Source organism: Scyliorhinus canicula, chromosome 15, assembly GCF_902713615.1.
Source record: "Scyliorhinus canicula chromosome 15, sScyCan1.1, whole genome shotgun sequence".
Classification (NCBI taxonomy): domain Eukaryota; kingdom Metazoa; phylum Chordata; class Chondrichthyes; order Carcharhiniformes; family Scyliorhinidae; genus Scyliorhinus; species Scyliorhinus canicula.
In genome coordinates this window covers 86,205,496-86,227,888 of record NC_052160.1, presented here as the reverse complement: position 1 = coordinate 86,227,888, position 22,393 = coordinate 86,205,496, and the positions used below count along the sequence as shown (strand labels likewise).

Genomic DNA, 22,393 nt, shown 5'->3' with positions numbered 1-22,393 from the left:
TTCTCACTATCCTCATCAGTGTCACCCAACTGTACGTTTCCCTTTACGTTTGCCAATTTTAATTGACTGTCATGTTTCATGGCCAGTTTCCGAAGTTCAAACTCCCTCTCTTTTATCTTTTTCCCTGATCTGTATCTCCCTTTCTTTTTCTTTTTCTTCTCTCTCTCTTTCTTTTTCCTTCCTCTCTCTTTCTTTTTCCTCTCTCTCTTTCGTATTAAAGCTGCTTTAATTCTTTCTGATGTTCTATTTGTTCAATTTGCAACTGAATATTTGCCATTTCCAATGAATCAAACTGTATCTCAGGCAACTTTAAATGCTTAACCACAGCCATAATCACCTCATCTTTTTGCATTTTTCAGGTAATGTTAACCGCAATGTTTCTGCCAAATCTAACAGTCTGCTTTTCACCTCTGTCCATAAGGTACTGCGTGTGACATTCTCCACCCCCAAAAACGTCTGAGCCTCTGAAAGAGCCATTGTCCACAACACACTTCCCACTTAAACTAAAATACCACACTGGAAAAGCAACAAACTTTCACTGACTTTAAGTTCACAAATGCCAATCCAATAGATAGACTTTTATCCCCCTCAAGCCCCCAATTGTTATGCGGAGAGGCATTATCAGAATCCCGAAATGTATCATGGAGTCCAACCAACCTCCCCCTTGAATGGATTGTTGAAGCACACAGTGTGGTATTGCAATTATGGACAGTCTGCTTTTAGTCTCTGTCCATAAGGTACTGCATGTGACTGTCTCCGCCCCCAAAAATGTCAGAGCCTCTGAAAGAGACATCATCCACAACACACTCCCTAATTAAACTAAAATACCACACCTGAAAAGCAACCACAATATGCTCACCCCTCACTGTCTTTAAGTTCACAAAGCCAATCCAATAGATAGACTTTTATCCCCCTCGAGCCCACAGTTTGTTATGGCCCAGGGTTAAGAGAACCCCCAAACTGTATCATGGAGTTCATCTGACCCACAACTTTTCATAGATTGTGGTATGGGGAGCACACGGCCCACTCTACAGGTATGGTACAGCAGAAATGGAAAAGTAGTTTTTAAAACAAAACAATGTTTATTCTATGAACCCAAGTTAACCTTTTTGAAACATACAGTGACCATCTTCTCAACCAATTCAAATACAACAGCCAAAAAAATACAACACTAAGTAATCCTTTAAGCTTTCCTTTCAACATCCATAAGACTTAAGAACACCTTTTACCAGAAGCACATCAGGTTAAAGTCACGACTGTTATTCGTTTTAAATCACCAGGATCAATTTAAAGTGTTTAGATTACAGAGCGAGACTCTAATACACCTTCTGGCTATGGCTGCAGCTATCCAGCTCTGAAAACAAAACTAAACCACACCCTGCAGCAAACAGCCTAAAACAAAGGTAAAAAGCTGACATACTGCCCAGCTCCACTTCCTCTTTGACATCACTGCAGTATTAAACATCCATTTCTTAAAGGTACTCTCACTACCGATATTTATGTAGACACCCATTCATAAACACCCATTTCTTAAAGGTACTCTTCCATGATACTCCACCACATCCATTCTAACTGTATTAATCATTTTACATCAGATGGACACTAGAAAAAAAATTCTTGTTGTATTTGTGGAGGCAACACCCAGAGGAATGAGAAGAGTTTTTTCTCCATCAAATGCTGATTATTTTCATTCATGGGACGTGGGCTTCCTCAGCTAGGCCATAGATTCTTGCCCATCCCTAATTGTCCTTGAGAAGGTGTTACTAAGCTTTCTTCTTTTACTGCCACAGTCCATGTGGTGTCGGTACAACCACAACACTGTTAGAGAGGGAGTTCAAGGAGTTTGACCCAGTGACACCAAAGGAACTGCAATATATTATAGACTCCTCACAGTGTTGGAGGCCATTGATCCCATCAAGTCTGCACTGACCCTCTAAAAGAGCACCCTACCTAGGGCCATATCCCCACCATATCCCAGTAACACCACCTAACATTCAGACACTAGAGGGCAGTTTAGCATGGCCAATCCACCTAACCTGCACATCATTCGACTGTGGGAGGAAACCAGAGCACCCGAGGAAACCCACGCAGAAACAGGGAGAATGTACAAACTCCACACAGTCACCCGAGGCAGGAATCAAACCCGGGTCTCTGCCACTGTGAGGCAGCAGTGCTAACCACTGTGCCACCATTCTGCCCTAAATGTATTTCCAAATCAGGATGGTGAGTGGCTTGAAGAGCAGTTTCCAGGTTGTGGTTTTTCCATGTTTCTGTTGTCCTTGTCCTTCTAGGTTTTAGAGGTCACAGGTTTGGTAAGTACTTTCAAAATAACTTTCACAAGTTTCTGCAGCGCATCTTGTAGATTGTACAGACTGTTGTCTCTGTTTGTCAGTGGTGGAGGGAGTAAATGTTTGTGGAAGGGGTGCCAATCAGGTGGGCTGCTTTGTCCTAGATGGTGTTGAGCTTATTGTGTGTGGTTCGAGCTGCACCTATCCAGGAAAGTGGAGAATATTCCATCACACTCCTGATTTGGGCCGTGCTGGTGGACAGGCTTTGGGGGAATCAGGATGTGAGATGCTCTCTGCAGAATTTCCTGCCACTGACCTGCTCTTCTAGCCACTGTAGAGTATTGAAAGGGGAAGCTATGGAAATTCTGACTGCATTGGTGATCATTCCATAGATTCTGCAATAGTTCCTGAACATTGAAAGATAGCAAGTCACCCCACAATTTAACAAGGGAGGAAGAGAGAAAACAGGGAACCACAGGCTGGGGGGGGGTTATTGTAGCCCGAGAGATCGGGGACATGGCAGGGCAGTGCCCTTGAACTGCACCATGGCGTTTCCAACCTCACACTATCAGGGTGGTACAGCTAGGGGAGGAGCCTGAAGGGGGCAGGTCCAGTAAGGGTGTGGTCTGTAGGGGGTTGGGCCTATAGGGCAAGGCCTATAGAGCGATCCATTGGGAGGTCCCTGATATTCTAATGCAGGCGATCTATGTTCAGGGGTAGTGTGGAGGGGAGATTCATGCCAGTGATTAATGTTCGAGGGTGGGAGGGGGGTGCCCTCAATCAGATTGGGGCTATCCTAATGTCCACGGCAGTTTGAACACTTTGAGTTCATGGTGCCCTTTAAAAATGGCGTCTGATTTCGGTGAAGCCCGGCTTGCTGCTGTGTTTAGGCCCTGCCCCTCCCAATGATGACGCAAAACAAGCCCCCATTCAATAAAATGGAAAATTGTGGCAAAGTCTTGTCGGGAAAACTGCCTCCATCGGACTTCTGAGTGAAGCTGATACTGCTATTATTCTGACAAATTCCACCCACAGACTCTCTGCTTCCACTGCCTTTTGAGGAAGAGAGTTTCAGAGCCTCGCAGCGCTCTGGCAGAAAACATTTCTCCCTTGTCTCTGGCTGAAATAGACAACCCATTATCTTTAAACAGTGACCTCTGGTTCTAAATTCTCCCACATCCACCCTGTCAATACCTCTCAGAATCATATATGTTTTCATTGAGTCAGCTCTTACCGTTCTAAACATCAGCAGATATAAGCCAAACCTGTCCAATCTTTCCTCAGAAGACAACCCACCCATTGAGGTAATATTCTCGTCAACCTTCTCTGAACAATTTCTAAAGTGTTTACACCTTTCCTTAAATGAGGAGACCGATACTGCAGACAGTACTCCAGATGTGACTCCTCAATGCCCTGTACAACTGAAGCTAAACCTCGCTACTTTTATATTCCTTGAATAAAAAATTTAAAAGCGTTCTTAATTACTTGCTGCCCTTGCTTTTTGTGATGCATGCACTAGGACACCCTGATCCCATGGCACCTCAGAGCTCCTCATTCTCTCACCATTTAAATAATGAGGTTCTCTTGCATTCTTTTCCCTACGTTATATTCCATTTGCCAGATTTTTGTCCACTCACTTAACCTATCTGCGTCCCTTTGTAGCCTCCTTACGTCTCCTTCAGATCTTTCTTTCCTACCTGCCTTTGTGTCATCAGCAAATTTAGCAACCATGGGAGGGATTCTCCAAAACGGCGGCTAAGTGTTAACCCTGGTGTAAACACTGGAGCGTTTCACACTGGCGTCAACAGGCCGCCTGCCCAGCGATTCACTTACCTGAAGGGGTCCAGCAGGGTGCCGGAATGCTCCACGCAGCTCCAGCTGCTGATATGGGACCCTGCACTTCCGACCGGGGGTCCGTGCAACATGGCAGACCTACACAGCGGACGAGCCCCCACAAGAGAGCCCACCCCCTGAGATCACATGTGCCCACCGTCGATGGCCCCTAATTGCGCCGCCCCCCACCAGGGTGGCCGTGGACTCAGCCCGCAGCTGCCACTCCGAGTACCCGCCAGGTGGAACCATGTTCGAACCATGCCAGCGAGAACTCAGACAGCTGCCGACAGAGAATCACCGCAGGGGCCTCTTTCAATGACCCCCGACCGGTGCCTCGTCGCCCGCGCACGTGCGATTGGTGCGATTGTCTAGTGACCGGAGAATCGCAGGAGCGACGTCGTGCTGAATTTCGGCATGAATGCTCATTCTCCACCCCTGCGCCGAGTGCGATTGTGGCACGGAGACTCGGACAATCCCGCTCCATATCTTTCATCCATGTCATTTAGATAAATTGTGCGGGTTGGATGGCATCCCCGGGTCACTGTCCGTCTGGAGTTTGCACAGTCTCCCCTTGTCTGTGTGGGTCTCACCCCCATAACCCAAACAGAGGTGCAGGGTAGGTGAATTGGCCATGTTAAATTGCCCCTTAACTGGAAAAAAAAGGATTTACATTAATTTTTAAAAATTTATATAAATTGTAAAAGGTTGTCGCCCTGCACTGATACCTGCTGCACCCACTTGTTACATCTTGCCAGCAACCAGATTATGACACATTGATGCCTATTCTTTGTTTCTTGTTAGCTCTACAATCTTCAATCCTTGCCAACATATTACCTCCTACACCATGAGCTTTTATTTTCCGTAATAACCTTACATGTGGTACCTTATCAAATGGATTCTGGAAATCTAATTACCGTCCATCCACTAGTTCCCCTTTACCCAGAACACATGTTATTTTTTCAAAGAACTTCAGTAAATTGGTGAAACATTGGGTGGAATTCTCTGAAAATGGGACTATGTCCCCACGCCCGCGAGAAAATAGGCACGAATCACTCTGGACTTTCCTGGAGAAACTCCACAGTGATTCTCCATTTTGAAGGGGGTTAGAAGGGCCCTGGAGGGCTCCACAAAGCTCCGGCTGCCGATACAGGGCCCTGCAGTCTCGGCCGTGGGTCCTCGCATGCTCACGGTGGCCGCCTATTGCAGCGGCCCGAGCTACATGGCGGACCCCCACATTATAGCCCCTCAAACAAATTGCGCTTGCCTGCCAATCGGTGGCCCCCGATCAGAACCCTGGCTGTCCTGGAGGCCCCCCCCCCGGCAACGGATCCCCCCCCCCCTACCACCACCATGGCGGCCGTGGCTAATCCGAGTTCCCGCCGGTGGAACCATGTTAGAGCCACGCCAGCGGGAACGTCTATGGGAATGCGGGCAGCTGCCGGTGGTGAATCGCCACGGGGGCCTCTTTCAATGGCCCCAACCGGCGCCGCGTCGTCCGTGCACGTGCGACTGGTGGCGATTCTCCAGTCCGTGGAGAATCGCGGGAAGGCGTTGGACCTGATCGCGGGTCTGATGCTCTATTCTCCGCCCCCACGCTGAACGCAATTTCGGTGCGGAGGCTCGGAGAATCCCGTCAATTATTTCCCTTTCAATAAAACCATGTTGATTTTGCCTGATTACCATATCTAAGTGCCCTGCTATAATGCCTTTAATAATAGCTGCCTACATTTTCCCAATGACAGGTGTTAAGCTAACTGCCCTGTAGTTTCTTGCCTTCTGTCTCTCTCCCTTTTTGAATAAAGGAACTACATTTGCTATTTTCCAACAACAGGAACCTTTCCCGAATCTAGAGGGGGGATTCTCCATTGGCTAATGCTGAAATAGGGAATTACACTTGGGCGGAATATAGGGTCCAACACCAAAATCGCGGCGAGTGCAGAAAATGAACGCCAAATCGCAATTCTCCGTCACCTCGACAGCGGTGTAAATGCGGTCCACAACACTCGGACAATAAACACCATTGACATATCATTAGCCGGCCCAACCTAGTATTCTCTGGAGCCTCCACGATGCTCCGCCTCTGATGGGCCAGATTCCCGACGGCGGGGTTGACTTGTGCTTTTAAAAATAGTGAAGCTGGCGTCGTGGCTGCTGAGGGAGAGGGAAGGAGTACGGAAAGTGTCCAACATCACCATGGTTTGCTTACAGTTGTGCTGCTGGCCGGGGGGCTTCTGCCAGGGCTGGGGAGAGTAGTGGGCAGTGGCTAGACATTTGGCTGTGGAATCGAGGTGGACGGACACGTAACACCATTGCCGCAGCTGGAAAGGCAGCCCTGCAGCTGCACACGACGCTAACAGCCCGCTGTGAACTTAGGACCATGGGTGGTATAGGTGCCTCCCCAGGCCATCAGCTAGGTACCCTCTGGCACCAGCCGACCCATCGGCTGTATGGGTGAGCCCCAGTATAACCAGTGCCATCTTATTGGAAGGGATGGTGTGTGTGGGGAGTGAAGTATATATATGTGGCTGCAGCTTGTCAGCCTCCCGAGTGTCAATCACGCACCCGGCTAATCCTGCAACGTTTTTCATTGGAACCAATTATGTTCCACGTAGCCCCTCCACAGTTGCTGAATCAATCCAGTGTCGCCGCCAGTGTTGCTGTCGCGAAAGTCCATGACTCCTGCGTCAACTTATTCTCAAAAACTGAAAATCTCGCCCAGCGAACTTTGGAAAATTAAAACAACCTTCAATGATTTCACTGCTCCAAAATCAGCACCTCTCACTTTGTGCTCTAAGATGCAAACTATACAGAACAAAACTCTTCAGTGACCAGGTTGCATGAATGAAATCTCTTTCTACTCACAGCACATTCGTGTGATGGATTACCAGGCTCCCCGGTTCAGTGTGGAGACTGTGGACTCTGTATATCTGGGAGATCGAGAGAATGCGCTGGTCCTTGATGTGCCTTGTGGAACAGGACTAGTGGTTGATGGGGTAAGAGATGATTAAACTGCATTAAAATACACAAAGATATCAGTTTAAACCAGTGCAAACTGCTCTCACCATTCATTGTTCTGTTAATAAGTGAGAAGTTTCTAGAATGCCTACAGCTGGGATTTTCCAGCCTCACCATAACAGGAGTTGCCGTGGGAGGTTTGGTGATCCAGCCAGAAGTCCCTTGGCATTCGGCAGGACTGGACAATCTGGCAGCCGGCGGTGCTGGAATATCCCAGCCTCTATTTCCTGTATATATGTTGTTATTGTTGGTGTGATGGAGGGAGAGAAACTATGAAGTGTGAAGTTTTGGTGTGGATCAGGTGAGCACAGTGACAGGTCTTCTTCAAATGGATCCTCAGCACCATCTTCGAGGTGACCTGAGGCTGGGGATTATGTTGGATGTGCTGGTGTATCTGGGCCGACTGCTTCCTATAAGAGAGAAGAGATAGAGTCAGTTCATGAACAGGCTGAATACAACAACTGCGAATATCAGGATGTGATCCACTCATGCAGGGCTGGTTTGCACAGGCTTCTGGGAGAGGCCTATCTCGCCTTCCCCACAGGAACGATCTCTGCCCTTCCCTGTTAAATCGGCAGCGCACGCCTGGAATTTGGAGAGATCCTGGAACTCCACATTCCTTCTTCCAGTCTGGGATCTCTCCTCCCTGTTGTGAGCAAGCTTGGCCTCCATGAAGACAAGGGGATGGGATGTGACGAGATGTGAGGAGAAGAGGTTGGGAAGCTTGCACGCCTTTTGTGTCTACTGAGCTCTCCTCAGTCAGGAATGAGGGTGGAGTTTGTGCAGAATGTGATGCTGGTGAGTAGACTTTCAATGCTAATATTCCCACCCCCACTGCTGATAATTTGAGAGATCGCTGAGCTGAATGATGCTTTGAGTGCATGACGACATTTGGAGAGTGTGTGTTTGATGTGAGCTGAATGATGACTTAGCCTAGCGGTGCAGAAGTGATCACTGTACTGGATGCTGTTTCTCAGATGGCTGCACATAGAGCTGACCTCCCTCGCAGCCACCTCCCAGGTTTGTGCGGTGAAGTTGGTGGACCTCCTGGACCCATCCCTGGGGTAGTGGGAATTCTGGTGTAGGTGCACACCACAAATAAGAGCCTCCAGAGAGTCATTGCTGAGTCTTGGCAATACCTTTCATTTACTTGGAGCCATCTTAGCCTTTTAATGCATTTACTTGGTCTATTATTCTCTCCTCTTCATCCTGAAATCTTGATGCCCTTCTTGGCTAACAGTTACATCAGTTAAACAATAGCCATTCAATTTTGCAAGGCCACAGTATGGATAGCTAGCATTTCAGTGTAAATTTTGAACAGGCCTATGGAGGTATCATTAGCTTTTTCTATGATGACTGTCAAGTTATTAAACTCTCTGGCTACCTTGGCATCGCAATAAAAAGGAATGAACTGAGCAAGGAATCTATCACATGCAGGAATGACACATTTACTTCTTACCCCTGTTACCTCTAATAGAGAAGGGAAATGATGAATAACGGTTATCACATACCCCAGATAACATGATCCTGACCAAAAACGTGGAAGCCAAGGGTACGCTTCTGCTTACAAACAAAATAAGTACCGATATAAGAAGCCAAATGAGCAACATCTTCTGGGTACCAGAGGTCTGAGAAATTCCACCGGCTGTGGAATTGGGTAGGCCTGTCAACAGGGAGGAACCAAGAGCGGCCTCTATTAATGTTGGGGTACATATCTCAGACCTACTTACATAAAAATTGTGGGTGCAATTACTATATCCCATTTTCAGTCCCTTGGGTTATAACTTGTCAAACATACTGATCCCTCCTGAGTGAAGGTGGTTGGGAGATTTATTTGGGGAGGATTCTGGTCCCTTCAATAATTGGGTTGGTACCACCCTGAAAAGGTAGTCAACAGGTAACCTGCAGACCTCCATAACTGAGCCCTCTTTCTCAGGTAAACCCGGAATTTGGTTCCCCAACATGTATTAGCTCCCTCACACACTTGGGAAGAATGGGTGATGCTTTGAAAAATGTACCATTCTGCTATCTCCGAAGCACTAAAAGAAATAGACAAAAAGGGAATACCTTCCCCTGAGTGCGTGAGAATCGCAATACATACCCAACATTTGGAAACATTGAAATCTTTGGCACATACCTTGGACATATAAAGAAACGTCTTATCATTCAACAGGGGCTTGTTTTGCACAGGACTAAACAGCTGGCTTTTAAAGCAGACCAAGGCAAAGCAGGCCAGCAGCAGGGGTTCAATTCCCGTACCACCCACCCCGAACAGGCAGCGAAATGTGGCGACTAGGGGCTTTTCACATTAACTTCATTTGAAGCCTACTTCTGACAATAAGCGATTTTCAATTCATTTTTCATTTCAATCCTTATGAGCTTTTGTGGGCTGGCCATGGTCTGTTCAGCCAAAAAACTACCAAAAATCAAAATAGCGGCAAACATTCTACAGAAATTAATTTTAACTTTCATGAGCCTGTTTAAATGTAAGGTATGGATCCAGGACTTCTTTCCTTGGACCTTCATAGCCGCTGGAGTTGTGAGTAGTTCCTGATAGGTTCTTTTCCACTTGGACCCCAACAGTTCCTTCTGCAATTTCTTCACATAGACTCCAACTCCTGGCACAAGGTCGTGTCCGCCTTCAGGAGGGTCATCCCAAGCTGCCAATACCTGCAAAGAAGCAGAACTGATGGCATTTGTTAGATCCTGACAATACTTAAGTAATGCATCACTTATCAAATAACAATCAGTTTCTCGCAAGACAACAGTCCCTGGCAAGAACATGTGCCTGCCAGTAATTACGTCAAATGGACTTTCACCCATGGTTCTGTTTGTTGTTGCTGTGATGCTGCTCAAGACTAGTGGTAAGGCTTGAGGCTCATGACATTCCTTCTTGGTGTTACTTTGATCATCACTCTTTCAAGGTCAGGTTTGGGTGTTTCACTTGTCTTGAGGATTGCGGGTGGTAAGGACAAAGTAGCTCCCACTGGATATTCAATAGTTTACAAACCTCTTTGCAAACAGCGCCTGTAATGTGGTTTCCATACTTTGAGTCTATCCAAACTGGTATTCCCCATCTGGGAATATAGGGCAGAATTCTCTGATAATGGGACTCTGTCCCCATGCCCGGGTGAAAACAGGCGCAAATCACTCTGAACTCACCTAGAGGAAGTCCAGAGTGATTCTCCGTTTTGCAGGGGGCTAGCAACATGGCGGATCCACACAGCGGACCGGCCCAGACAATTTAGGCCCCTCCCCCTCAGATCCGTGTCCGCCCACCGATCGGTGGCCGCCGATCATGAGCCTGGCCGTCCTGGAGGACCCCCCCCCTCCGGTGATGGATCCCCCCACCCCCCACCTGGGCAGCCACAGACTGAGTCCGCAGCCGCCACTCTGAGTGCCCGCCGGATGGAACCACGCCGACAGGAACTAGGCCAGTTGCTGGCGGAGAATTGCTGTTGGGGCCTCTTTCAATGGACCCCAACTGGCGCCGCGTCAACCGCGTGCGTGTGATTGGCTGTGATTCTCCGGGCCCGGAGAATCGCAGGAGCGCCGTCGGACCCGATCATGAGTCTGACGCCTATTCTCCGCCCCTGCGGCGAGTGCAATTGCGACGCGGATTCTCGGAGAATCCCGGCCATAGTCTTTGTATAAAACCTTAGTTGTGTGGCTGACTGCAGCTCTTCTGGCCGGGAGGGCCTCTACCCATCTGGAAAGCCTGTCCACTATTGTCAGGAAGTCAGTGCATTCCTGACATGGCGGAAGGGTAATGCAATCGACATGTATATTCCGAAATGGTCCTCCAGGGGCAGTACCTCTTAACTGAGGCATGAATGCAATGGGTCCTGAATTGTTCTTCTGACTGGTGACACAATGGTCTGCTACCACCTGGGCATATTTCTTGAATCCTTGACCCCACCAGCTGTTCTGGAATCTAGCCAACATCTGTTGAGGGGCCAGGGTCCCCATGAGTGGATCTGTTGGGCCAAATAGGGCATCTGTGACTGTGGTGTAACTGGTCTGTTGGCCTCGGCTTGTCTCCAAATATCAACCTGACAGAATTTGATACCTGCTTCCATCCATGTACATTTTTCTTCTCTTGAACATCCACTCTGCATTTTACGTAGATCTTGTAGCAGGCTTCACACCCCCAGTCTGTAGATTAGTTTCCGTTCCTCTGGAGGATTGCATTGTAAGGCGGCATCTTTTGCTGCCTGATCTGCAAAGGCTTCTGCGGTGTCTTCTTTATTGCTGGCCGTACATTTTAGAATGGCCACTTCTTTTGGTAATTTTCAGGATTCTTGTAGATCCTGTACCTCGTTCCCATTTTGAATAGGTGTCCTGCGGTGGTGAGGAATCTTCTTATCTTCCATACGTGACCAAAATCACGAGTTACTTCAAAACCATACCTTCAATCTGTATAGGTGTTAGCTGTTAGATCTCTTGTCACGGGACATACTTCGGAAACTGTTCTTAACTCAGCTGGTTGGGATGATGTCCCTGCGGGCAAACTTCCCTTTGCCATAATGGTGTACAGGTTCGTGACTCCCCTTCCTGATTTCTGAATGCCATTTTCAACACAAGGAGACTGTGACAATATGGATATTGTATGGTAAATTAAGGGTTAACAATTTTATGTAAATACATCTAACCACCAACTGGTGATGAAGAGCAGTCACTTAGATCACATGACACCCTGAATTCTGGGAGAAGATGTTTAGGAGTAAGAGAATGTAGATGTATTTTCAGGAAATCTATAGATAGAGTTATAACATAGTTTATTTCGCAACCTTTGAATCTTAGTAAGACGTTCAAATCTAATTGGATTGGATTGGATTTGTTTATTGTCACGTGTACCGAGGTACAGTGAAAAGTATTTTTCTGCAAGCAGCTCAACAGATCATTCAGTACATGGAAGAAAAGGGAATTAAGCAAAATTCAAGAAAATACAAGAAAATACATGAGAATACATAAAAGGGCAACACAAGATATACAATGTAACTACATAAGCATTGGCATCGGATGAAGCATACAGGGTGTAGTGTTAATGAGGTCAGTCAATAAGAGGGTCATTTAGGAGTCTGGTGACAGTGGGGAAGAAGCTGTTTTTGAGTCTGTTTGTGTATGTTCTCATACTTCTGTATCTCCTGCCCAATGGAAGAAGTTGGAAAAGTGAGTTAGCCGGGTGGGAGGGATCCTTGATTATGCTGCCTGCTTTCTCCCGGCAGCGGGAGGTGTAGATGGAGTCCATGGATGGGAGGTAGGTTCGTGTGATGGACTGGGCGGTATTCACGACTCTCTGAAGTTCCTTGCGGTCCTGGGCCGAGCAGTTGCTATACCAGGCTGTGATGCAGCCCGATAGGATGCTTTCTATAGTGCATCTGTAAAAGTTGGTAAGAGTTAACGTGGACATGCCGAATTTCCTTAGTTTCCTGAGGAAGTATAGGCGCTGTTGTGATTTATTGGTAATAGCGTTGACGTGAGTGGACCAGGACAGATTTTTGGTGATGTGCACCCCTAGGAATTTGAAACTGCTAACCATCTCAACCTCGGCCCCGTTGATGCTGACAGGGGTATGTACAGTACTTTGCTTCTAGGTAGTGTTAATAAATTAGCTTTGTTAATCAACATAGCTTGACGTTGTTTGTTGAACACTACATATCAAAGCCATCCTCATCAAGAAAGCAGAGAACATCACAAGGACCCATCTGGAAACAAAACTAAGCCTGGTGTTTGTAATAGATCTTCTATCAGGTGCGCCTCCTCTGTTTCGTCTGTAATCTGAACACGGTAATGCCCTTCACCTCCTCCCTTTTGCTCCTCGGGAAGTGGAGCATAGATGATGGATTTATCGGGCTTGCCTTTTGGAAAAGGAGGTCACGGGCTTCCATGTTGTCCATCTTGCTGAGGTGATATTTGTGACTCTATTCATTGAAAAGAACGCATGAACTGTATGAAGGCATTTAATGGTCAGTTTTTGATCTAGGACAATGCTTGCAATCACTGTTACAATTTTACATGTGGCCTCTCTGGCTCTTAGGCAACTTCCTAATCCAAGGACTACTGAACAGTACTCAGTTAGTCTCTGTTGATCCCCATATTCCTGTGCTAGGATTGCTGTCACATATAATTATTTCTCATGAAGAAGTAAGGTAAATGGTTTCCCGATATTTGTAATTCCGAGAGCTGGTACTGAACACAAGGCCTGTTTCCGATTCACAAAGGCTTTTTTCTGTTCTGTTGGAAGGATGATTTCCTCTTTTGATTTCCAATTTCTATTTAAGAGGTCATTCAATGGTTGTGCTAACTGTGTGTATGAATCAATACAACTTCTGTTAAAGTTCCACAAACACACAAACCCCCCAAAAATCTCACTTTCTGGACAGTGGACTCTTCTGCAGCACGAATTGCCTCTGTCCTGTCTTGGGTCAGTTCTCTTTTACCCTTTGAAATCCTCTGACCGAATTAGATAACTTCACGTTGAGCGATTTGTGCTTTGGCCATGCTAGCTTATGTTCCCTCCAGCTGAGATGGTCCAGAAGAACACGAAAATCTTTCTCATGATAAATTGGCCATGATAAATTGCCCTTATAGTCCAAAATTGCCCTGAGTGTTGGGTGGGGTTACTGGGTTATGGGGTTATGGGGATAGGGTGGAGTTGTTGACCTTGGGTAGGGTGCTCTTTCAAGAGCCGGTGCAGACTCGATGGGCTGAATGGCCTCCTTCTGCACTGTAAATTCTATGATTCTATGATCCTCTTCTTTAATGGTGGCGAACATAATGTCATCTGCATACTGGATAACGGTGAAGGGTAACTCAGGCAATTCCCGTAAATGGTTTTGTAAGGCCATGTGAAATGCAATTGGACTATTATGAAGACTCCTGTCCCTTCAGCAATTCTATTCCTGAGTGCTCCGTCCATACTTTAGTCTTGTCCAGGTGTGCCGTTGCTGTTGAATGGTAAAGGCAAACCATGTACCTTCTGTGCTAATGGTACCCACCAAAAGCCACTGGCCATGTCTATAACTGAAAACCATTCGAATTCCGGTGTTAGGGCATTAAAAATGGTGGAAGTGTCAGCCATCAAAGGGGCTTTCTTAGCAATACACAAGTTGCCTTGCTGTAGTCAACGGTAAGGCGCCATGTACCTTTTTTTTTTACATGCCAAACTGGGCTATTCAATGAGCTATTTGTTTTAATCAATACGTCCCTTTCCTCTCATTGCTTTACTATAGGCAGAATTCCTTCAATTGAGGACGGGGTGATGGGATATTATTTGGTACATGGTGGGGCAATTCCAGTGAATGATGCTTGTTCCATGTGCAGTTGGCGACAATCATTCTTATCTTTGGCCCACATTGGATGTTCATAAAGGCAACCTTCAACTGCCCAAGAGTACTTTTGTCCCAAGACTCCTGTCCCTTCAGTAATTCTATTCCTGAGTGCTCCGTCCATACTTTCCAGAACCTTCCTTCATATTCTGATACTTCCTCTGTCTTCTTTTGAATACAAGTGGTAACCTTTGTCCAGTCAGTTTTTGGCAGGTTATATTTGAACAGCCATTGCTTAACTACAGTCCATCCCTCTTCTAGCTGTTGTTCGTCATCCCCTCGTGCTTCTTTAACCTCTCGAGAAAGCTGTCCGTTATCATTGGGAATCATTACTGACAAAATTTTGACTTTGTCCAATGGGTGGAGATTGTAAATCTGTTGGAATCGCTCAAGCCCTTCCCATGTCCCCATACCCCACTTCTTGGGATGAGGTAATTCTTTAGACAATCTCTCAATCTTTCCCGGATCAACTGGTTTGTGGACCAACTGTTGAACATGTTTGGATCGAGTAATTCTTTGGTCCCCGTCCCTCGAGATTATTCTTAGTGACCTGGCCATATTCCTCTTTGACTTTCAGAGGCTAACCATATGCCTTGAGTCCTTCGGGGCTTTGTTTTATCTTTTGGGGTATTTCCTCCTCCTGATGAATCTCTTCACCGGAGTCACGCTAGGATTCTGAGGATTCCAACTCAGTTACAACTCGGATTCTGTGGCCACGTTTGGTGATTTCTTTTTTTGAATGCTTATTATTTATTTGTTCTTACTTCGGAATGAAGTGAAGCTTCCCCCTTCTTGGGATGAGGTAATTCTTTAGACAATCTCTCAATCTTTCCCGGATCAACTGGTTTGTGGACCAACTGTTGAACATATTTGGCTCGGGTAATTCTTTGGTCCCCGTCCCTCGAGGTTATTCTTAGTGTCCCAGCCTTGGATATTATGACATCTCCCCCTTTTAAAATAAATTTTGGAACGCGGCTGTATAAGCATGCATAACTATGTACAAGTTGGAAATGAATGAACATATATACATGGGAAGGTGTCTATCGTGCAGATACAGAGCAAACTGAACAAAATTTACAAGATTTAAGTCTATAGATTCAGTCTTTGTGGTGGACGACGAATTCTTGTTGATCGCCGCAGAGGTAGAGGGGGGGACGCCGGCACCTGGACAGGTGGGATGGCTGCCATCTCGGTGGCCGTGGGGACAGGTGGGATCGCTGCCAGATCGGTTGCCTCATGGTGCAAGATGTCCGGAGGAGGCATGATGACATGCGGAGAAGTGCGGTCGGGTGATGGGCAGGGAACTTTACGCAGCGCCCTCCTGTTGAGCCGTAAAATGGAGCCATCATCCATTTGGACAACGAAACACCTGGGAGCAGCCTGTCTGACAACAACTGGGGCTGACCAACCTCCCTCAGGCAGCTGAATGCTAACAACATCGTTTGGAGCCAGCGCAGGCAGGTCCGTGGCATGAGCATCATACGTGATCTTTTGCTGATCCCTGGATCGCTGCACCTTCTGCAGCACCGTGAGGGGGTCAAGGTCTGGAACATGGATGGCTGGAACAGTCGCCCTCAGTTTGCGGTTCATGAGCAACTGCGCCAGAGACAAACCAGTCAACAGATGGGTTGCCCTGTATGCCAATAGCGCCAGGTTGAAATCCGAGGCTGAGTCTGCAGCCTTGCACAGCAACCGCTTGACAATATGGACCCTTTTCTCGGCCTTCCCGTTTGATTGCGGGTAATGGGGACTGGATGTGATGTGACTAAAGTGGCAGGATCAAAGTCGGACCACTCTTGGCTGCAGAAACATGGACCTTTGTCACTCATTACCGTGAGTGGTATCCCATGCCTGGTAAACGTCTCTTTGCAGGCTTTGATGACGGACTTGGACGTGAGGTCCGACAGTTTCACCACTGCGAGAGAAGTAGTTGACCAGGAGAATGTAATCACGCCCATTGGCACGAAAGAGGTCTATCCCCACCTTGGACCACGGAGAGGTCACGATCTCGTGCTGTTGCAGCGTTTCCTTGGGCTGAGCTGGTTGGACTTTCTGGCCAATTGTGCAGTTGAGGACTGTGTTGGCAATGTCCTGGCTGATTGCAGGCCAATAAACTGCTGTTGAGCTCTGCGTCGATATTTCTCGACCCCCACATGACCCTCATGGATCTGTCTGAGCACCATGTTTTGCATGCTTTGGAGAATGACGATTCTATCTAGTTTAAGAAGGATCCCCTCAACAACCGTCAGCTTGTCCTTAACATTGAAAAACTGGGGGCACTGCCCCTTTTGCCAGCCATGGGCGAGGTGCTTCATCACGCGCTGCAGTAGGGGATCTTTGGCGGTTTCTTCGCGTATTTGTATAACTCGTTCATCAATGGCTGGGAGGTTGCTGGCACACAGCTGCACCTGTGCTTCAATGGGGCAAATGAAGTCGCCCTGTTCACACGGCGTGGTGACGGATCGGGATAGGGCATCCGCGACGATCTGTTCCTTACCCGACGAGCAGTGTGTAGACAAGTTTGAAGTCATATCGGTGGAGACAAAGAAGAATTTGCTGCAGCCGAGGTGTCATGTCATTTAAATCCTTTTGAAAAAATGAAATGAAAATCGCTTATTGTCACGAGTTGGCTTCAATGAAGTTACTGTGAAAAGCCCCTAGTCGCCACATTCCGGCGCGTGTCCGGGGAGGCTGGTACGGGAATCGAACCGTGCTGCTGGCCTGCTTGATCTGCTTTAAAAGCCAGCGATTTAGCCTTGTGAGCTAAACCAGCCCCGTTTGGATTATGTGGAATAAAGGCCTGTGGTCTGTTTCCACCGTGAACTTTGGCAGACCGTATACGTAGTCATGAAACTTGACTATTCCTGTCAAGAGACCCAAGAACTCCTTTTCGACCTGGGCATACCGTTGTTCGGTCGGAGTCATGGCCCTGGAGGCGTATGCCACTGGAGCCCAGGACGAGGAGTTGTCTCGCTGGAGGAGCACAGCCCCAATGCCGTCCTGGCTTGCATCTGTGGATATCTTGGTATCCTTGGTTGGGTCACACAATGCCAGTACTGGGGCTGTGGTGAGCTTCGCCTTCAGCTCAAGCCACTCCGCTTGATGTGCGGGAAACCACTGGAACACTGTCAACCCTTTTCCGAGATGCCGGAGGGCTGTGGTGTGGGATGCCATATTGGGGATGAATTTCCCGAGAAAATTCATCATCCCAAGGAAACGGAGGATCGCCTTTTTGTCCTCTGGGGTCTTCATGGCATTGACTGTCAGCACCTTGTCAGCGTCAGGTTGCACACCCTGCTGTGAAATGTGGTCACCCAGAAACTTGACAGCGGACCTACCAAATGAGCATTTGGCCCTGTTGATCTGGAGGCCGTTTTCATGAATCCGCTGGAAAACTGGTTTGAGGCGAGCGATGTGATCCTTGGGCGTCGTGGACCAGATGATCACATCGTCCACATAGACTCACATCCCCTCGATGCCCTCCATCATTTGCTCCATTATGCAATGAAATACTTCGGAAGCTGACATGATTCCAAAAGGCATGCGGTTGTAGCGAAAGCTGCCGAACGGAGTGTTAAACATGCACAGCTTCCGACTGGACTCGTCCAGCTGTATCTGCCAGAACCCACGGGAGGCGTCCAGCTTGGTAAAGAATTTGGCATGAGCCATCTCACAGGTTAACTCTTCACACTTTGGGATCAATGCAAATGCGGAGTTCACCAGAGGGCTTCTTGATGCAGACCATGGAGTCAACACAGTCTGTTGGTTCCATGACCCTTGAGATGATACCCTGGTCTTGGAGCTCTCGTAGCTGCATTTTCAGACGATCCTTGAGAGGGACCGGCACCCGGCGCGGTGCATGGATGACTGGGATGGCATTTGGTTTGAGCAATATCTTGTAACGATATGGGAGCGTGCCCATTCCATCAAACACATTGTGGTATTGCGTGAGAATGTCGTCTATCTCAGCCTGGAGATTTACATTGGGTGAGGCAGTCGGACGCGCTGGACCAGATTTAGGAGTTTGCAAGAGCGAGCTCCAAGCAGAGATGACTTGTCAGGCCAGACGACCTCGAATCATAATGTCACTTTGATTGCCTTGTGAGATACACCTAGCTGACATGATCCACTGGTAGCTATGGCATTGCCATTGTAGTCAAGGAGCTGGCAGGCTGGTGGAAGAATGCTAGGTTGGTCTCGGACGCTGTTGAGGTCCGACTGTGATATGAGGTTTACAGATGCGCTAGTGTCCAATTTCAATCGGATGTGAGACTGGTTAACCGTGACAACAGCACACCACTCGTCTTCAGGATCCACAGTGAGGATTGAAAGGCGGTTTGCAGGCACAGTGGAGGCCAGCTTGCGCGCGGTGATTATGCCCACTCGGTATGGAGACTCGAGGCAGTGAGCATCGGGGTCCATTGGGCTGTCGGGATCTGGATCCTGCATGCCTTGGTGTAGGCAGCAGACATCTGAGGTTGTGTCAGGATGCCCTTATTGCCTACTGGTGATTTTTGTCTCAGCGGCTATCAACTACTCTCGGTTTGGGAACCGTGCGGGTTGCTGATGGTTTTTGTTTTCCTTTTGTACTGTTATTGGCTTATGTTTAACTGGTGGGGAATTCTCTGCTTGATATCATGTTATTGTTGTTAATTGTTTTTCACCTTGCGGCTGTGTGCTCGCCAGTTGTAGCCCTCTTGCTTCTGTGGCACAGGGCTTGTGAGTTTACCCATGCTGGTGAAGAGGTGGGATTCTCTCTCTCTCTTGTCCTGTGGATGGTTTGGGGCTGGAGGGCCCCGTCTGACTTGACACCCTGCTCCGCATGCTGACCCCAAGACATGACGTTGTCAGGGCAGGGTGGAATTGGGCGAGCTGTGGACTGCCATAGTCACCCTGTGGGGAGGCTCTGGTTCTGCCTCCAGCGCTCCTTCCACCAAATCAGTGCCCACAGAATCCTGGAGGTCACCTCGGTACGGAGGAACAGCTTGATTGAGCTTGGAATGCCCCTGCATCATCTGGCTCTGCCAGCCCTGGCAATGGTGTTGATTCCTTCAGCGATGCCCCTCTGTGAGCGGGCCATGCTCTGCAGTGCCACGTCAATGTCCACCTGCATCCGGGACATGGCCCTCAGCAATTGGGACATCTTCTGGTTTGCCTCAGCAATGCCTACCTGAGACTGGGACATGCTACCTAGATCCTTAGGAGGTCCACCATCATGGACATGTCCCTCTGTGACTTGGACATGCTGTCTTGCGTGCTGTCATGGTCATCACTGACTGAACAACACCTTGGATACCACCAATTATGCTGCTGACATTGTGCTCCACTGTGGTCACCACCCCAGCAGTGTTGCCCTCGGTGCCAAGCATTGCCAGTGCCTTATCCTGCAGCCATAGCCTTTGGAACTCCTCCAACTAGCTATAGACCCGTTGGAATGTTGCTGAAATTCCCCACTGAATTCCACAGCCGGCCCCAAACGGTTCCATCGGCCAGGTCGACATCGCCGAATGGTGGAACTGGTCTCCTCGGTGATATTCCTGCATGCTGTCTATGGTTTGCTCTGCAAGATTGGTTTAAGTGCTGCTCCCCCTCTTTAGCAGGTAGCTACAATGCGGGGACACGGTGAATCAGTCAGGGGGAGAGTCATTTGCAGCTTGAAGCCAGGAGGGCATCATTATTGCCCCAATTAGCTTTAAATACCGATGACAGCCTTGCCAGGTCGGCTTTTGGGAAACACCATTCGATTTCCCCTGCTTGCCTCACTTCGAATGAATTTGGTTAGGTCGGGCCTTTTATTTTTCTCATCAATCTGCTTCCAATTAGTTGCAATTGGTTCAAGTGTTCAAGTCCTGACCTGCTGATCATATCGTGAAGCTGTGTAGATTCCGGCACTGCTACACGGTTGACCCTTCATGTGGAGCTTGATAAAATCCACCAGAGACAAATATAATGGACAATCAGAGGCTTGATGAATAAAACCTAATGTGAAAAAGTCTGTTTCCTTTAGTTGCAGAAACTGGGATTTAAGAAATTTCATGGAATCGATGGCAGTGAGCGAATGTTGAAGATAGCGGAATCCAAAGGCCTGTATGAGAGATTAACATGTTGGATTGTAACGTCAGATAAACCATTGCCGATAGAACCAGGTAACCAACAGAATCTATCTCAACTAATTTAGACCTGCAGTCCCCAGGGAACAGGCCCGTTTATTCTCAATTTGTGATATGAGGTAATAGTTTTCCTGCAGAGTCTAACAAACCTCTTTTTTGCTGTTTGAATTGTTGAAGGTTCCTATGATTTAGTGACTATTGTTGGTGGATTGGCTCAACAACACCTTCCCTGGGACATCCTTCCAGAAATGCTGAGAGTCACCAAACCAGGTGAGCTGAAAGGTCCATTCCTGTCAGACCACTCGGCCCATCAGTGCAGCACCCACAGGAAGTACCGACAAAACAAGATGGCTGCCACAGGGTAACAACAACAGGGGGCAGATAACATTCTGGGATGGTAACTCTTCAAACAGAAACAGAAATAGGAGGTGAAGGATGTGAGTTTCACAATCAAATTAGAACATAGAACATACAGTGCAGAAGGAGGCCATCCGACCCATTGAGTCTGCACCACCCCACTTAAGCTCTCACTTCCACCCTATCCCCGTAACCCAATAACGCCTCCTAACCAGTTTGGATGCTGAGGGCAATTGTTAATTTCCTTCAAAATGTGGGGAAATTTTCAATAGGTACCAGCTGTTGATATATCCTGAGACTGCTATACTGCCAGGAGGCTTGCAGTCTTACTGTGTCGTTGAGGAAATGGTTGTCTTCCCAGTGTTTATTTCTCATCAAACTTGTAATGTTCTTGTCGGCTGGCCTGATTTATATTACAAGAACACTTGCAACTATAAGTATAAATGCTTTATTAACATTAACTGTGGGTCAACTATATACAAAACAAGAGATGAATAACAGTAAGAACATGCACAAACAACTCTCTCTCTCCCAGATCGATCATCAGACTGAGGTCACCTGATTCGAACATTCATTTATATGCAAATGAGACTCCTAGTGGTCATTCAGTGAATTACAAATACAAACATGATATCACTACAGACCTGTCGATGCATTCCTCTTACAGGTGGCTTTATCTGTTTCGCGCTGAGAGCTGAGGAGTCAGATCATAGAAGTAAATTGCTTGCTTCAACCCAGGAGTTGGTGAACAAGGGCCTGTGGGAGAAGGTTGTGGAGCGATATGTGGAGAATTGGCAGAAGGATATGCTGGAGACAGGCTTGTCAGAAGAGTACGCTGATGGGGTAGTGGCTGTCTACAAGAAGAAATAATGACGGTGTCACCAATCCCTGAATAATCTGGGAGCTTCACATTTGTAAATTGTCAATTAAATGAGTTCAATATGAAAATAAATCAGTGAAATGTCACCTGGTGCAAATAAACCAGAGAATGATCTTTCCTTTCCTTGTCTCTTTGTTCTTCATTTGTATTGAATGTGTTGCTGATATTACACGGTTTGGGCAGAGAAATTGACGTATTCATAAAAATGAGGAGAGAAATTATTACAAATGTTCGAAAAATCCATAGCCTCAAAATGCCTCGTTTTCAGGTGTTGAATGAATGGATTAGTGTCCAAGGTGGTGGGCGATCTATATGTTCACATATTGCACTGATGGAATACCTGCCACCATTTTGCTCCAGGCAAGGATCCAGGATCCACACATGAAACTGGCATAACGCTGATTGTCCAAGGAAATAGGAGAATTTTCGTCAATTTAAGGCCCTGTATGTAACACTGTTGTGATCGGAAATGTAAGCCTATAAAAAACAGTGATCATTGCAGAATCCAATGGAAGGGATGTAGGAATGCACTGTAGGATAAGAATGAACAAAGGTTTCTGACGGTATATGCAAAATCAC

The 22,393-nt window shown here is 47.3% G+C and overlaps 1 protein-coding gene across 4 annotated transcripts in view; it reads left to right on the top strand.

Moving 5' to 3' along the window:
• The window catches only part of LOC119979040 (methyltransferase-like protein 27), a 39,405-nt gene extending 17,469 nt beyond the window's left edge, over positions 1–21,936 (top strand). For all 4 annotated transcript variants that reach the window (XM_038821016.1, XM_038821017.1, XM_038821018.1 and 1 more), the window contains 4 exons: positions 6,986–7,114; positions 20,475–20,613; positions 20,755–20,847; positions 21,602–21,936. In XM_038821016.1, the coding sequence (XP_038676944.1) occupies positions 6,986–7,114; positions 20,475–20,613; positions 20,755–20,847; positions 21,602–21,804 (564 nt within the window). In that variant the 3' untranslated portion in view covers positions 21,805–21,936. The remainder of the gene's footprint in view (positions 1–6,985; positions 7,115–20,474; positions 20,614–20,754; positions 20,848–21,601) is intronic.
• The last annotated feature ends 457 nt before the right edge of the window (positions 21,937–22,393 follow it).